Here is a 17,428-nt window from a genome sequence, read left to right as displayed (position 1 = left end):
TAGAGGGAAATGCAGTGAGTAATATAATAGGACCTGTGGGTGCTGGGAGACAGAACTTTTGGCTTCTGATCCTGGCTTTGTTCCTAACCAGTTGTTAAGAACTTGGATGAGTCCCATGACCTCTCTGGGCCTTAGGTGATCTATAAAGTAAAAAAATCAATGGGATTTGACCAATCACCTCTGCCCTTCTTAGGTACTGGACCTGAGTGTCATATTTTTTAGAGTTCTTCATGTGTAACAGAGAGCCAGGAGTGGGATAATCCTTAGAGCTGGGCTTCCTTGTGTCACTGTGCACAGAATCCCCTGGGACCTTGTTAAAATGCAGAATCTGATTGGCAGGGGTAGGGGCTAGGACTCAGGCATTCTAATGAGCTCCGGGGGTGGTGGCTGCTGCTTCTGCTCTGAAATAAATTTTGAGGAGCATGGTCTTAGGTTCGCATCCAGCTTCAGGACCCCAGTGTTTCTAAAGAGTGAAAGTCCCTTTAGTGAATTCTTAGAAAAATATCAGCTGTCACTTGACTCACTGCTCACTTTGAGCTGAGTTCCCAATAAGTACCTGACAGGCTTCCCTCGCAGGCAGCTCTGTAGGTGCTGGAGCTAGTTGTGCTTTTTTAGAAAACCAACCACTGTACCCTAGGAAGGGGGAATGCACAAAACCAGACCTGAGAACTTCTCTCTCCAAAGCTGCCTGGGAGGCAAGAAACCGGGACAATTGGGTCACTTCTCTTTGCTGCTGCACTGCATCCTTGGTGCTGGTGATGTCCCTCTCTGTCATTCTTTGGGGCCATCTCAGTGTGCCTCTGCCTCACTCCTATGTCCTGGGACCTTGTGGGTGAGTAGGTGAGGCCCCTGGCAGCCAGCATGAAAGCAGGGAGTCACAAGGCACCTGGGAGGAGTAGCCCCAGGTTGTAGGAAAGCTGGTCTAGGCTGGGAGGAGGAAGAACCCCTGCCCCACTGGCATGGCAATCCAGGGAGTGGGAAATGACAAGGACAGAGAGGGGGGCAGCCACATAATGATTAGAAGTTCAGACTCATTGGAGCTCAAATGGCCCCAGGGGTTGTTGACATAGTTGCCTGCTCCTACAGCTCTTGGGGGTGTGGGGGAGGTCTTTTATAATTATATAATGATCCCCTTAGGCTGCACAGTCTCTAAAGTTATAGTCAGCTGACCACCAAGACACAGTAATTAAAATCAGGTCCCCATGTTCATGGGGAGGAACCATGAAATGGTTCTGCGGGGGAGGAAAAAATTTCTTCAACCCTGTTAGGGTCCCTGGATAGGTTTGAAAATTTAATGACAAGGACAGATTTGCAGGAGAAAATCATACACATTTTATTGAATTTTTACACGTATAAGAGAGCTTTCACAAGAGAATGAAGACCCAAAGAAGTGACAAGAACAGAAAGCTTTTATACCTTTTAGGCAAAGAAATAATAAGTTTGTGAAGAGTTGATAAGACAAAGGGGTTTGGGCTAGAGGTAGCAAATGGTGAAGAAGTAACTAGAAGGTAAGAATGAGTTTTCCAGGGCTGTTTGTACAGATCTCCTCTCGCCCCAAATTCCCTGTATCTGGTGATAAAAATGGTTTCTGTCCTCCGGGCACAAGGAATGTACCTTTCACACAGGAGTTCCATGACCTGTTTCAGGGAAACAGGGAGGGGACAGTTGGCGGAGGGGGTAGAGGGCTCAGACCTTCCTCCTCTTGCCATTTTTAATAATTCCTTCAGTTTAAGTTATTTAATATGCCAAGGTGACATATTTTGAGGAAGTGTGCCTGAACCCTATCAGCATTTCCCACTCTCTTGGCAAAACTGTGGAGACTACAACAAAAGCTCTTGAATCCATTATGTAATTTATCCCATAAATCCTCACTGAACGTCTGATGACAGCCAGGCACAGAGCAGGCCCTGGAGACACAGCAGGGAATACTGAACACATTTCTGTTCCTGTGGAATTTACATTCCAGCTGGGGGATGCTCACAATGAACACAAATACAAATAAATATGCATCATGACTGGCAACAACCCAAGTGTCCATCCACAGGTGAACAGAATAACAACTTCTGGTGGATCCAAACAATGAAACACTGAACACTGTTCAATGACAGAAGGAAGGAACTACTGACACTAGAAAGGATGCAGATGATTCTGAAGATAATTATGGCAAGCAAAAGCAGCCAGATACAAAAGAGAATATGCTCTATGATCTCATCTGTATAAAATTATAGAAAAGACAAACCTGTCACCAGGGATAGAAGGCAGATAGGTTGCTGTGTAAAGATGCGTGGGAGAGAGGGGAAGAGGGCTGGACTGCAAAGGAGCACTGAGAAATCATTTGGATTTAGTCTTAGGAACTGAGAGGTTGAGGTGCTGGGACTGGCCCGAACTTTTAGGACTCAGGAGAAGGGAGAGGGCAGATCAGGCAGTCAGAAGTGATGCAGTCTGGAGGCAGGAAGAGAGAAGGCTCAGGGTCCAAGGCTCACAAGGAACTAAAAGGGGAGGAGGGGGATAGAGTCAGAGATATGGAAAGCTCCTAGGCATGATGGGGCAAAGATAGAGGTAAATTTCATGGGAGGCCCTTGGCTGAGGGCACGAGAGAGAGAGAAAATAAGGCTGTGCTGGCCGGGACAAGGACACATGTTCCCAAACCAAATTTTGTTCTTAGTCCTGCCCCCCTACCACCCCTAACCCCCTGCCCTGAGCCCCTCCCTTCAGGGTTGGAGCAAAGCCCATCCTGGGACTCACAGGGCCTGATTTGGTTCCAGCTCTTCCACCAAGTAGAGGTCTGCCCTCATCAAATACCTTCTTTATGATGCTCACCGTTAAAACAGAACTCAGTGAAATGACCGCTAGGACTAATGCTGTGATTGCGACAGCAGTGAGCCTCCCCATCTTGTCAATCATCAGAAGTGCTGGACCAAGGTTCTGTGATTACAAATTAAGACTGAACCCCAACTGGCCCAGAACTTCCCTAATGTTACCATCTGCTCTAAGTTCACCTCAGAAGGTGATGATGGAGTGGTATTTACAAAGACATGGAGCCCATGTCCAATTTCCAGGGATTACTGCTCCTTTCTCCATCCCAGCATCTTGGGAGGGGCTCCTGGATCAATCTGTCACCTGTTCCCATATTAGCATAATGTGCCCTGAGAGCCAACACCATAGTGAGACCAACCGCCCAAGTCCAGCCCCCAGCCAAAGAGGAGGGTCCCATTCACTCCTCCGACACACTTACCTAACCAAAGTCAAAACCAGAATGTGAGGACAGGCCGCGGATTCTCAGCACAGACATATTACCCTGGGGACTAAATGGGAGTTTCTCGTCAGACCCTCAAAACTCATTCAAGAAATACTCTAGGCGTGGTCTGAGGAATGACCACGACGCTGAATTCATTCAGGAGGAATGCTGACCTGGGAACACAGAGGCCTTCATGGTGCTGAAAGTTCGACCAGTCATCCTTAAGACTTGTTACACCTACTTAAGCTCACAGGAACATGAAGTTCACAAAATGCTTTCCAACTGCAGATGAAATGCCTTTTCTATCTTAGTCAAGACATAGCAAGATTCAGTCATCCCTATTTCTACCCAGTGGCTCCCCCACTTTTTTTTTTAATTTTATTTATTCACTTGAGAGTGAGAGAGAGAGAGAGACAGACAGACAGAGAACATGAGCAAGGGGGAGGGGCAGAGGGAGAAGTAGGCTCCCTGCTGAGCTAGGAGCCTAATGTGAGGCTCCATCCCAGGACCCTGGGATCATGACCTGAGCCAAAGGCAGATGCTTCACTGACTGAGCCGCCCAGGCACCCCTCTACCTGATGGTTCCTTGATGAAACACATTATTTATATCTTATCCTCTAAGAGGGAAATAGCAGAGGGAAAATGCTGCCAAGCTTTGTCACCTTTCCTATCTCCAAGTTGCCCTATTTGTAATCAGTTCCAAAATCACAGTTCAGTGTGGGGACATGTTGAGATAGCATAAGATAACTATTATTTATAGAGCATACTAAATTCATCTTACATCTTGATTTAATCCCCATACCAATCCCATAAAGCGGTACTATCATATCCCCTTCTTGCAGATGAGAAAACTGAGTCTCAGAGAGGCTGCATAACTTGCAGAAGATGATACAATGCATAAGATCTGGGATTTACTTCAGACAACCCAGGGACACCTGGGTGGCTCAGTCGGTTAAGTGTCTGCTTTCAGTTCAGGTCATGATTCCAGGGTCCTGGGATCAAGCCCTGAGTCAGGCTCCCTGCTCAGCAGGAAGCCTGCTTCTCCCTCTCCCCCCAAGTCACTGTCTCTTTCTCTCTCTCTCTCGGATAAATAAATAAAATCTTAAAAAAAAAAATAATCAGTCAATCCAGACAAACCAGCTTCAGATCTTTGCTTTACATGGTGGAAATAACCTCCTGTCCTTTGTAAGTAAAGTTGATGGTAACAATTCTACTGTTAGCAGGATGTGTGCCAGAAGGGTTTTTTGCTGGAATAGAGAGGTTTTAAACCAATTCCCTAATACTCACTTGCCCAGACTCACTCTCAACCAACAACTCAAGTTTCTTCAATGTTTGGAAGGACTTTGAGTTTCTCTGGGTGATCATGTCCAGCAAGAGCCCTCCAGAAACCAAAGTCTTTAACTCAGACAAAAAAAACTTGTAAAAAACTTTTTGTTACAAACCAGAATGGCTTCGAGAATATAACAGTATCCCAAAGCTCCTGGCATCCATCTGTCCACCTAGGTGTGAGGAATAACTAGAAAGTCCAAGGTATCGCTAAAATCACAGAATGTGCCATCTAAAACCAAACAGGGTTTTGAGCACAAATATGGATGAGAAAAGCAGCTTCAACCGGGGTCTGGGTTCCAGCTCCCCTGTTAAATGTCCAGTTGTTTCCGGTCTTTGAAAATACTCCCCTGGGTACGGCTGGGTGGCTCAGTGGGTTAAACCTTGGCCTTCAGCTCAGGTCATGATCTCAGTGTCCTGGGATCAAGCCCCACAACCGGCTCTCTGCTCAACAGGGAGCTGTTTCCTTCTCTCTCTCTGCCTGCCTCTCTGCCTACGTGTGATCTCTGTCTGTCAAACAAATAAATAAAATCTTTAAAAATAAAAACATAAAAAGAAAGAAAATGCTCCACTGATTCTAACACTTTTCAAAACTATTCACATCAAAGTATCCTGGCTCTAAATACAGCTCCTGTAAGCTAGGGCAGAGTGATACAGGGTAACCATGGAAACACATTGCTTTTAGGGGGTGAACAGTAAAATGATACTGGTTACTAACTAATAATTAATAGCTAATTAACTAATAGTTAATAACTAATATTTGTTGCATGCGTAATACATGCTTTGCTGACCATTTTGCATGGATAATCTCCAAAAAATCGTCTAATGAAGACATCAAAGTACAGAGAAGTTAATTGACTTGCTCCAGGCCACACCACTAATAAGCGGCAGAGCACAGCAACAGCAAAAGTGTGGACTTTGGGGAAGGACCTGGAGAATTTTGTCATCATTTGCAAACACACGAGGCTGTAGGGATAAGGGATAACAGAAATCCCAGTCCCTGCCCCAAGGAGCTGGCCTTCCAACAAAGAGTGGAAGCCAGGCTCCATCTCACAACCCTGAGATCATGATCTGAGGTGAAATCAAAGGTCAGTTGCTTAACCGACTGACCTCAGGGGTCCCAGTCAGAGGGAGGTTTTTAAAAATGCAAATGTTCCCATGACCCTCTGCTGCCACAAACTCCTTCCTAGTCTGAACATCATTTTCAGGACAAGGGTGCAAACCGCTTAGCTAGGACACGTAGGTTCTCGGTCCAGCACCTGCCCGCCCTCCTGGCTGTCCTTCCCTGCATGCTGCTCCCCCGCCAGGCCCTACCAGTATCCCGGCCAGAGACTGAATGCACCCCGGTCACCCCAGGAGGCCGTGCCCTCGTGCCTTTGCTCATGCTTTTCTCATCCCAGGGCTCGCATGGTCCTCCCCTCCCTCCCAACCACATTTCCAGGCACTTCAGGGCTTCGTGCTGGGGAACCTTGGAGAAAACTTCCCAGTGCATCCGCACTGGGCCCTCACTTACCCCTACCAGGGAGAGGCTGACTTCACTGCCTTGACTCTGGTCTTCCAGGATGCTTTCATCTTCCCCTCCGTCTTAGCACATGCTTGGTGTGGTAAAATAAAGACGAATATTCAGTCTTTGTCCAGGTTCCTGGCACATGGCTCCGAAAACCCTTGACATCTCGGGAGTGATGTCTTTTGCATGGTAATGAGATGACTGGTGGCTGGGAACCCCTAAGTAGCTTCAGGAGGGGGCTGGTCCCAGAAAGACCAAGGCAAACCTCCAGCCCCAACCCCAGACCTCCAGGGAGGGAGAGGAGCTCGTGACTGTGTTCATCCCAAGGGCCACTGATGCAATCCGTCACATCTACATAATGGAAGACCCATAAAACCCCCTAAAGGACCAGGTTCAGAAAGGGTCCAGGTCAGTGAATGTATCAAGGTTCTGGGACAGTGACATAGCTGGAGAGGTCACCAAGCCTGGCAACCCTGACCCCACACTCTGCCCTACGTAGTGATTCTATTGGGCTGTTCCTGAATTGTACCCTTTCTAAAAAATGGTAATTGTAAGTCAAGTGTTTTCCCTGAGTCCTGAGTTGGTCAGGCAAACCATGGAACCTGAAGGAGGGGGAGGAGATCGTGGGAACCCCCCGACTCTGTAGCCAGTCAGAAAGAAATGTGGGTAATCTGGTGTCTGAAGTGGGGGTAGGAGGGCAGTCTTGAGGGAGTGAGGTCTTACACCAATGGGGTCAGATGCTCCCTCTGAGTATTTGGTGTCAGAATGGAATAGGATTCAACAATAGGCAGCTGGTGTCAGAACTGGCTTGGGTCAGGAGAAAAAACCCCAACTCATTCTGCTGACTGTCCTCTTACGTGTCTGCTTCCCCCGCTGGACTGTGAGATCACAGAAGACAGGGGCGAGACATTTTCTTACCACCAGGCTTCCTCCTACCTCGGGCTGGGATGAGAACCAACAAGGTACCCTTGATGTTTGCAGAATCAATAAATGTATTAAGAATGATAACAATTGTTCTATAGGCAAAAAGGGAGGCTTAGAAAGTTGTTTTCAAGCAGGTTAAAGAGGCCTGCAAGTAGGTGATTTTAAAAGATTAATTAGGTAGGTGTTCGATGGATAGAGAGGGTAGTAGATTGCGCAGTTTGCCGTGAATTCCTCCCATCCACTACCTCCCGTCCCTACTGCACTCTGACTTCGCCACTCCACTCTTAAAGGGGTGGCACCTACTTTCGTGATGTTGAAATTGGGTCCGGTGTCTTGCTCTGACCGGGGATGTGTTGGGATTGGCGTTACAGTGGAGCTCAAGAGGTTCTAGCCTACTGGAGGACATGGAGGAGAGCTGAGGTGGCCCAGTCAACAGCGAGCGTCAATGGTCAGACCTGTTGGTGAAGCTGTCTTGGACCTTCCAGCTCAACCAATCTTCCAACTGACTCAAGTGGTCGGAGGGAGCATTGGGTGAGCCGGGCCAAGCCGGCAGAAGAACCACAGCCGGCCCACTGAACCATGAGAAATAATAAGCCAGTGCTGATTCAAGGCCCTCTGTTTTGTGGTGGCTTATCACATAGCTTCTCAGCCTCAACGCCATTGACATTGTAGACTGGATAGTTCTTTGTTGTGGGGGGTTGCCCCAGGCATGTCTAATGTCTAGCAACACCCTTGGCCTCTCCTCTCTGGATCCCAGCAGCATTCCTTTCCAGCAGAGACAATAAAAAATATCTCCAGACATGGCCGAATGTCCCCTGGGAGAAAAAACACAAGTGACCCAAGAAACCCTCATACTGATTTTTCCTTCAAGTTCTTGAGGAATCGATATCCAATATGAAGCATAACTGGAAAAATGTTCCTGGCTCCAGACCCATAGATGCCTCCCAGGAGGTCCAGATGAACCCAGCTGGTACTGGGAGGAAGGAGTACTACATTGTCAGATAAGGTCAGCCCTAAGTCAGGGTAGGCAAACGGCAGCACTGTTTTTTCTAGAATGTTCAGATACACCATGTCCTCATTTCCTAGAGCTGCCGTAACATAGTACTACAAAGAGGGTAGCAAGAAAACAACAAAAATGTATTCTTTCACAGTTCTGGAGGTTAGAAGTCCCAAATCAAGGTGTGGGCAAGGCTCTCTCTCTGAAGGTTGGTTCTAGGGAAGATTCTTTCCTTGCCCCTTCCTAGCTTCTGGTAGTGAGGAGGGAATCCTCAGCACTTCCTGACTTGTAGCTGAGTCCCTGTGGTCTCTGCTTATCTTCACATGGCTATGTCCCCTCTGTGTCTGCTTTTTGCTTTTTATGAAAACACCAGTTATTGAATTAAACCCACATTAATCCACCATGATCTCACTTTCATTTAAATAATTACAGCTGAGGGGCGCCTGGGTGGCTCAGTGGGTTAAGCCGCTGCCTTCGGCTCAGGTCATGATCTCAGGGTCCTGGGATCGAGCCCCGCATCAGGCTCTCTGCTCAGCGGGGAGCCTGCTTCCTCCTCTCTCTCTCTGCCTGCCTCTCTGCCTACTTGTGATCTCTCTCTGTCAAATAAATAAATAAAATCTTTAAAAAAAAAATAATTACAGCTGAAAACATCTTCTTTCCAAATAAAGTCACATCCTGACATCCCAGGTGAACATGAATTTTGGGGGGGGACACCATTCAACCCGCACACATCATAAGTAGACTGGCTCGCGGTGACTGTGCAGGCCTCGTGGCCACGGTCCCCACCAGGTCCTCTGCAGGGGCCGGGGCTGAGCTGAGGAAGGGCGGGAGGAGCCGCCTCACCCCTCCTTCTGCTCCAGGCTTTCGGGGGGGCGCAGTCCACCCTCCCCACCATCCCCCTCCCTTCTGCTTCTCTTGTAATTGTGCTCAGCGCTGCGGGACACGATCATGACCGCTAAGAGGCCTCCTTGCTGAGAAGAGGGGTGTCGCTCTCTAGGTGTGGGTTCCTGGACAGATTTTTATCTCTTGTTCAGCTGCCTTTCTTTATATCATGTTCAGAAGAGACCACAATTCCTCGTTTGTGTACGCGCTCTTTGCAACTTGCTTTCTATGAGGTAGAAAACATCTAGTTGCATTTTCCTCCCCTCCTCCCAACCTCCACATCTTCTTAAAAAAAAAAAAAATTCTTTTTCATCCTACAGTGAAAACCATGCTGTTATTGATATCGCTCACCCTTGGAATGCTCTCCCTACTTTCCACTCCTCTGCCTGCCAAGCACACTTGACCTGTGGTATGCAAAGGTCCCAACAGCACTGACCAGTCTCCCCCGAGCTGTCTCACTTGTCAGAAGTATGTGGTGTGACAAGATTAGAGGGGCATGTGGAGGAGGACCCAGGGAGGACGGAGAAGGACCATGCCTGGTGAGGAAAGAGGGAAGATCGGGAGGTCAACTCATAAGCTCGTGACCCCACAGTGGAAATGCAGACCAGGTCTGTCAAACCAGAAAACAAACAAACAAACAAAAAACCCTGGGAAACACAGGAATGGGAGCTTTGGAACATCCAAGAGTGGAGATGTAATGACCCAAAGACTAAACTCAGGGAGGTTAAAAACAAAAGTACTTTTCTTTAGGGGAATGATGACTAAATCTTGTGGTTCATGGTGATTTGATGATGGCAAGAAAATTTGAGACTAATATTATAATGAACAACCAGCGTTTAATCTTTGAAAGGCATTGGCACAAAATACCGTTCATTTGCCTAACCGCTCATAGAAGTCAAACGACTTGGCAGGTATTTTAGGATGTAAAGAATTTTTCATCTCGGGGGAACCTGGCTGGTTCAATTGGAAGAACACGCAACTCTTGATCTTGGGGTTGTGAGTTCAAGCCCCACATTGGGTGTAGAGATTAAATAAATAAATAAGTAAGTACATAAATACATAAATATATAAACAAGAATTTTTCACCTTGGGCAATTACACTGGAATCACCTGGGGTCCGGATTGAACTAGTCAAGGTTGAAGGCCAAGCATTAGGGAGTTTTAAAATTGCCCTGGGAGATGCACATGGGCAGCTATGGTTCAGAACTTTACAGGTACAAAAAGTCAGAACTTTCAAAAGATGATTAGTACCCAGCACACTGACTACTAAGCAGAAAAAGTACAACCTCATCTATTATCATATTGTCCACCAATACTCCTCGCACCATGACTGAATGCTTTTTCTAGTAAGGCAGCTACTTTTCAAGATGGCAAAAGAGGAGTTTGGAAAGACTACATTCTGTCATCTCACATCTTCAGCTGTTCCCGTAAACCAGTGCCCTGCTGCACTTCCAGGACGAGAACGAGGACTCCGTGCCCCGTTTGCAGCTCAAGGTCTCTTCCTAAATTTCTCTTCCCATTTTAACCTGCCCACCTGCCCCTGGGCTTCATCACGGCCCTCCTATTCCTTCATCCCTTAGCTCCCTTACCCACAAACTGGTTTTGCCTACATTTCCGGTCCCGTATCAACAGCAAATAACATAAATAACAAACCTCAATTCTTAAATGGCATTCCGTCAGGAAAAGAATACTCACCCATTAGGTCTCTCTTCTGGTTAAAAAAAGTGAGTATAATATTTTAGCTTAGTGTGAGACTAAAATTAATCAAGAAATATGGACTGAGTGCTCAGAGGGACAAAGGCAAGAATGGAAAACATACAAAGAAGTACAGTATGTAGCTACTCAAGGATCTTATATCTAGACCAGGGACTGACAAACTATAGTCCACAGACCAAATCTGGTCCCCTCCCTGTTTCTGTAAACAGAGTTTTATTACAACACCACCATGCTTTAAAAAAAAAAAATCTATATCTATCTATCTATCTATATATATACACACACACACACACACACGTATATATGTATATAGGCTATACATATATGTGTGTGTATATATTTTTTTAAGATTTTATATATATATTTATATATATTTTAAGATTTTAATATTTTTTTAAAAATATATATACACACACACATATATGTATATAGGCTATATATATATTTTTTTTAAGCATGGTTGTGTTCATATATATATATATATATATATATATATATAGCCTATGGCTGTTTTTACACAACAATGGTGGAGTTGAGTAGTTGTGACAGAGACCATTTGGCTTTCGAAGCCTAAAATATTTACTATCTGGCCCTTTATAGAAAAAGTTTGCCAACACTGATCTAAATTAACATCATGCCTATTTATGGTATATTTAAAGCATCCACCCACCCATCCTCTTACTAAATACGTATGTTGCACTGTACTAAGCCCTGGGCGATGCATTAGTGTGAAACAGAGAAGGTTCCTGCCCCAAAACCCAGAGTCTACTGAACTATGTCAATCTGAAGCAATAAATAAGCACCAAGGGGAGGGTCTGTGCAAAAGAGAAGAGAATGTCTGAGCCTGGACAGAGCCGTGGTAACTACAATCACTGTGAACCATACAGATGGATTCTGAGTTGAACAGGATGAAGAGGAGGGAGGGGAAGGTCTTGGCAAATTTGAACTGAAGAGGCAGGAAAGTCTGCTCCATGGATGGGGGGCAGCAAGGGGCAACTGGTCTGGAGCCCAGTATACTGGGGAGCAACGGGGAAAACGGCATGCGATTTGTTCACCCTGGGTCTTCTATGCTGGACTTGAGGTTTCGTGAAGGCAGAGACAACATCTGTGTTGTCCATTTCTAGCCCTAGCGTTATGTAACATGCCTGCCAGGTAATAGTTGTTTGATGAATATTGTTTAAAGAATTAAGTAGTAGATGGGGGCACCTGGGTGACTCAGTCAGTGCAACGCCTGACTCTGGGTTTTGACTCAAGTTTCGATCTCAGGGTTGTAAGATCAAGCTCGGCAACGGGCTCCGAGCTCAGAGCAGAGTCTGCTTGAGACTCTGCTTCTCTCTCCGCCTTTCCCTGCTCACACACACTCTTTCTCTCTCCCTCATATATAAATAAATAAATACTTTTTTTTTTAAAGATGAATAAATGAATGTCTTGAATATCAGGTTAGATATTCTGTAAGCCAGCTGAGTCAAGCACTTCAACCACGATAAAATGATCTCTGATTATACTTTGATACAAAAGTGTGGGTGAGAAGATAAGAAAGTGGTTGTTTACTGAACAACCACTACATAGCAAGAACTTCGCTTTGACTCTCTCAGCAGTCCTTTTATTTTGCAGATAAAGAAATTCCATTTTGGAGAGTTTCAAAGGCTGGCTACAGCCACCGGCCAGAAAATACTAGAGCCAGAATTCACACCCGCGTCTTAACCTTTGTTATTCTCAGATCCAAGGCTATCGGCACGTGTGTGTGCCTACCAGTCACTTTCGTGCCACACTCTGCAGACCCCGGGCTCCTCAGAGTCCCGGGAGGAGCATCGTGACCCGTTCAGAAGCACTGGGGCCCAAGAGCACAGACTCTCCACCCAGCTTCAACCAAAGCTGTTCTCATCTTCTCTACTTCCACACGGAGCTTCCTGATTTCATCCGAACAAATAGTTCTTGGGGAAACGAAAAAGAATAGACACCACTGCACTGAACCAGACCACTTCCTAAAATAAAGCCGTAAGGCCTGCTTTCCAGCCCTCCACCATCACCAGTGCCAGTGTGCCGTGGGGTCGCCGCCAGCCACGCCTCCTTCCTACCCTTTCGCAAGAAAGGCCGGATGACAGCGCCCAAACCCTGTTGAATTTCTTGACTTGCCGGAGAGAACAAGATTAAACGAAAACCTCATTTAATGAATGAAAAAGGCTGGACACCTTGAATACAATTCTAGATAAAGTTGTAATTCCATCAACGGCAGCAACTTACAGGCGTGGGAACAGTTGCCAGGCAGAGCTCAGCTGGGTGCACCGGCTGTCACCTGCTCACAGCATCATACATTAGGATATAAAAAGCAAACAGCGGGTATTTACCCTAAAGATAAAAATGTAGTGATCCAAAGGAGCACGTGTACGCGGATGTTTATAGCAGCAATGTCCACAATAGCCAAACTATCGAAAGAACCTAGATGTCCATCAACAGATGAATGGATCAAGAAGATGTGGTATATATATACAATGGAATACTATGCAGCCATCAAAAGAAATGAAATCTTGCCATTTGCGACGACGTGGATGGAACTAGAGGGTATCGTGCTTAGCGAAATAAGTCAATCAGAGAAAGACAACTATCATATGATCTCCCTGATATGAAGAAGTGGAGATGCAATGTGGGGGTAGGAAAAGAATAAATGAAACAAAATGGGATCGGGAGGGAAACAAACCATAATAGAATCTTAATCTCACAAAATAAACTGAGGGTTGCCAGGGGGAGGGGGGTCAGGAGAGGGGGGTGGGGTTATGGACATTGGGGAGGGTATGTACTATGGCAAGTGCTGTGAAGTGTGTAAACCTGGCAATTCAGAAACCCGTACCACCGGGGCTAATAATACATTATATGTTAAAAAAAAAAAGGCAAACAGGAGCCAATCTTTTGGCCTTACCTGATAGCACCCAGAATGACAATGACAGAATGTAGGGACCTTTGCAAATGGTCCACAGAGGCACGCTGACTCACCGATAGAGGTGTAACATGTGAATATACTGATTCTGGAAGAATTCGTAGCTGGAAACGATGCCACACTCCTCGATGGCTCGGCCATTCTTATACCAAGTGACCTCTGGCTTGGGCTGACCTGATAATGAAGAAAATAAGAATATTCTTATTACATTAAGTATTTTTAGGAAAGAAGATCATAAAGCCACTAACGAGAATGGGTGAGCATGATAAAGTATGTCAGCCGGGGAACCGGAAAATCTCCCTTCCCTTGACTCAAATGCATCATTCGCTAAGCAATGACTGACTAAAATTCCCAGATTTAGTAAAGTTACATGTAAACTGGTCGATTTTTATCCAACGGAGATCTAAGTAATCTTTGCCTGGCAGAAAAAAATTACTCTGTAAGTCATGACTTATTGACCTACAGGACATTACCCAGGGGTTTACCTAGGTCAGCAATCTTCTAACATTTTTTTATTAAATTGCCTATAAATACCTAATTCCTCAAATGTCCTCTGACCAGGACTTCCCACTGTGCAGTTCCCTCTTTACTAAAGAACTGAACAAAACCACTGAAATGTTTGTTTCGTATTTGCATGGAAGTGCCTCAACCTTTGGAAAAGTATACTTTAGCAGTGCTCAGAGCAGAGCGTCTGTTATGGCACGGTCAGTGGAGGGAAGAACGGACGGGAGGAGTCAATGCGGCCTCCTGAGGGTGAAGGAGTCTGGGGTGTATGTGTCCCAGGCTGGGACTGTGCGTACCTGAGTGAGGTCGTCACGGGAACTGCCCTATGCCTTCTCCCTCTGAAGCAGCTCGCCTGGCCCTTGTGATGCTCGCGGACTCATCTGGTGAAACCCCAGGAATTCCAGTCACCTCTTGGGATTCCCACCTCCCCCTTGTGACAGGAGGAGGAAGGTTTCCAGTGTGTCTCAAGGAGCTACCCCCCGAGCCTCTGTATCATTGAAAATGTATCAAAATGTGCCATATGAGTAGGAGGAAAGCCCAGTATTGGGAAACAAGACACTTTCTACATCCAGCCTTCCTGTGTTTCAGTTTGATTTATCTCAGCGTATTTGGTGAGCAGCCCCCGAGACCACTGAGAGAACTAACTCCATGTGCTTCTTTTTTTCCACTATTTTTATTTATTTATTTGACAGACAGAGATCACGAGTAGGCAGAGAGGCAGGCAGAGAGAGAGGAGGAAGCAGGCTCCCTGCCGAGCAGAGAGCCCGATGCAGGGCTCGATCCCAGGACCCTGAGATCATGACCTGAGCTGAAGGCAGAGGCTTAACCCACTGAGCCACCCAGGTGCCCCTCCATGTGCTTCTGCGACCTGGGCCGTGGACAGGAGCTGAGTGTGCTCAGAGCCCGGCCTCCCTCTCTGTGTCTTGTCTGATTCGGGGTCTCCCAGCTAGGCTACCTCTGTGCTAACACCACAAATGTGCTTGGTGGCATCTGCGGTTGTTACTCCTTGCCCCCACCCATTTAGGTGCCACATCAGTCCCCAGAACCGGGAACAGACAGATCTGCGTGCAAGGACACATCCTTCTTTACCGGTGTCTTGGCTGAGTCCCTTCCAGGCAAATGACTAAACCTCCAAAAATGAGCTTCCTTGAAAAACCATCAAGGACGTTGCTGATCATAATTCATTTCCGCCTGTTCTTATCAGCCTTGCGTCCCCCCTTTCAGTCAGTTTGATTAGGTTCCTCCTTAGGAAGCATCTAATTGCTCCTTTTTTGTGTATAATTGACTCTTTTTTTTTTTTTTTTTAAAGAAGGTATATAGGGGCACCTGGGTGGCTCAGTCGGTTAAATGTCTGCCTTCGGCTCAGGTCATGATCCCAGGGTCCTGGAATCGAGTCCCTCATTGGGATTCTTGCTCACTGGGGAGCCCACTTCTCCCTCTGCCTGTCCCTCCCCATCCTTGTGCTCTCTCTCTCTTTCTGACAAATAAAATCTTTTAAAAAAAGAAGAAGAAGAAGGTAAATAAAGTACGTATGTAACTGGGCCTGAGAAAGTCATTCTAATCACTTGCACTCCCATTTTTTATTTTTTTAATTCAGACTGATCAGGACTGGCTGATGCCCCTTGTTTCTCATGGCTGACTGGTATTTTCCTTCTGTGCAGTATAGATCTGAATAATCAGCCATAAATGAGACCGGCACAGGGAAGTGGTATCTTAGACCTTGTGGGCGGTTCTCTTCTCTCCCTCCGCTTGCTGGAAACCTCACCCAAAATTCCTACCCTTGTTTTCTTACGCTCACCTGCAGGTCACATACTAAGAGCCACCTCCAGAATGTTTCACAAGCACCTGGCTAATGTGTGGGGGGATTGGTGGCCACGTTTGGGGCATGTCCAAGCAGTGGGCCTTCCTGAGGAGCCGCGGAGGCCCGAGTATGAAGGCCCAGTGGTGGACTTGTGCCTGTCCCTCCTACGATAGGCTGTGGACAAACACCAAGAAGTGTGTGTGGGGGGGAGCTTGGCTCTGCCCTCATCAAAGAGCCTGAGCACACAGTTGTATACCCCAGCCCCCAGACCAGAGATGAGATTTTATCATGACTTTGGCTAAGGAAGCCTGGCCATTTCTGAAGCTGGCTCTTTTTTTCTCTAGAAAAAGGGATCTCAGGGGAGAAGAGTTTTCTGTGAACCCTCAGGAAAGACCACTGGTGCCTCTACATTTCAGAAAGTAGGGACAGAATCCAAGAAGGAAAACAGCTCACAAGGTACAAGGTACTTCGCTATCCTTTTATTTTGCTTCTACTATTTCCTTTTAATACTAAATCCTTCTTACCACTGGGGGTCCCTATTTGGACTCGGGTCTGGGTTATGCACTCTCCAGTCCAGGGAGAGTTCCAGTTCCAGGTCCCTGCTTTTCCTCCACTGGGCACCCTCTGCCTTGGCTGTGGCCTCAGTACTGCTGACTGGGCCACCTGAAGATGGCAAGCAGCCGGAGATGCATCTAGCCAGCTTGGGGATATCAAGGAACAAGCAATGGAAGAATTCAGTAAGTTGTCTGAAGCAAAGTTATTCATGCCATTCCTATGCACACAGGAAATGAAGAGTGTATTATTTGAAAAAATAACCGGTATGGGAGTCTTCTCACCAAGAACCACAATGTGAAGTGAAAAAGAACACTAAAACGTGTCCAGGAAGTTACTCGAAGAAATCCTCCAGAAAAGAAAAATCGTCATAGAAGGTTTAGATGTTCTGCCTGCCACTCAGGCCAAACTTCCCAGATCCTTCCCACAAATGATGTTTTAATAATGCCCTCTTTGTGACCCTAAAACCCTAGTCCACAGGGAGATTTCAGAGGGTAATTAGCCGCTGACGGTTACCAGATATAATGCAGCGAAGCACGGCATCTGACTTCTCAGGAACTTTCTGGGAAAGCAATGTAGATAGAAAACAAAGTGTGCGCCTCTGGGGCTCTCCCGAGTCTGTCATCCTTTCATGCCACGTGAATCTGAAAAACAAAAATCCCTGACATCACACCAGTGGCTCCGGGACACCTCTGACTTTCTTGGTGGCTCTTTGGGAGGGAAGGAGCTAGCACCACTCCCTGGCTTGGAGAAGGCTGGACCTTGGCACTTGGGCAGATGGGCTGGTTTTCTCAGGACCAGATGCTTCACTGCAGGGGGCTGTCGTGGGCCCTCTCTAGTGCTCAGCAGCACCCCTGGCTTCCACCCAGCAGATGCCACCAGCACCCTTCCCCCAAGTCGTGACCGTTGAAAATGTCTGCAGACATCGTCGGTTTCCCTGGGGAGGGCAGCCCCAGTGGAGAACCATGGGTCCTCGAGGAGGGTCAGGCAGCTGGAGCCCAGACTGAGAGAGAATCACCTAAGCCTGCAGCCACTGCCATGTCTCC

The 17,428-nt window shown here is 46.7% G+C and overlaps 1 protein-coding gene across 1 annotated transcript in view; it reads right to left on the bottom strand.

Moving 5' to 3' along the window:
• Nucleotides 1–17,007, bottom strand: part of ALPK2 (alpha kinase 2) — a 102,741-nt gene extending 85,734 nt beyond the window's left edge. Inside the window, exons 1-2 of the mRNA XM_044240982.1 lie at nt 16,899–17,007; nt 13,582–13,699 (exon numbers count right to left, since the gene is read on the bottom strand). Of these exons, the coding sequence (XP_044096917.1) occupies nt 13,582–13,699; nt 16,899–17,007 (227 nt within the window). The remainder of the gene's footprint in view (nt 1–13,581; nt 13,700–16,898) is intronic.
• Nucleotides 17,008–17,428: the final 421 nt, after the last annotated feature.

The sequence above is a fragment of the Neovison vison genome, chromosome 3, assembly GCF_020171115.1.
Source record: "Neovison vison isolate M4711 chromosome 3, ASM_NN_V1, whole genome shotgun sequence".
NCBI lineage: Eukaryota > Metazoa > Chordata > Mammalia > Carnivora > Mustelidae > Neogale > Neogale vison.
The sequence above is the reverse complement of the archived record's forward strand: the minus strand, read 5'-3'. Positions and strand labels throughout refer to the sequence as shown.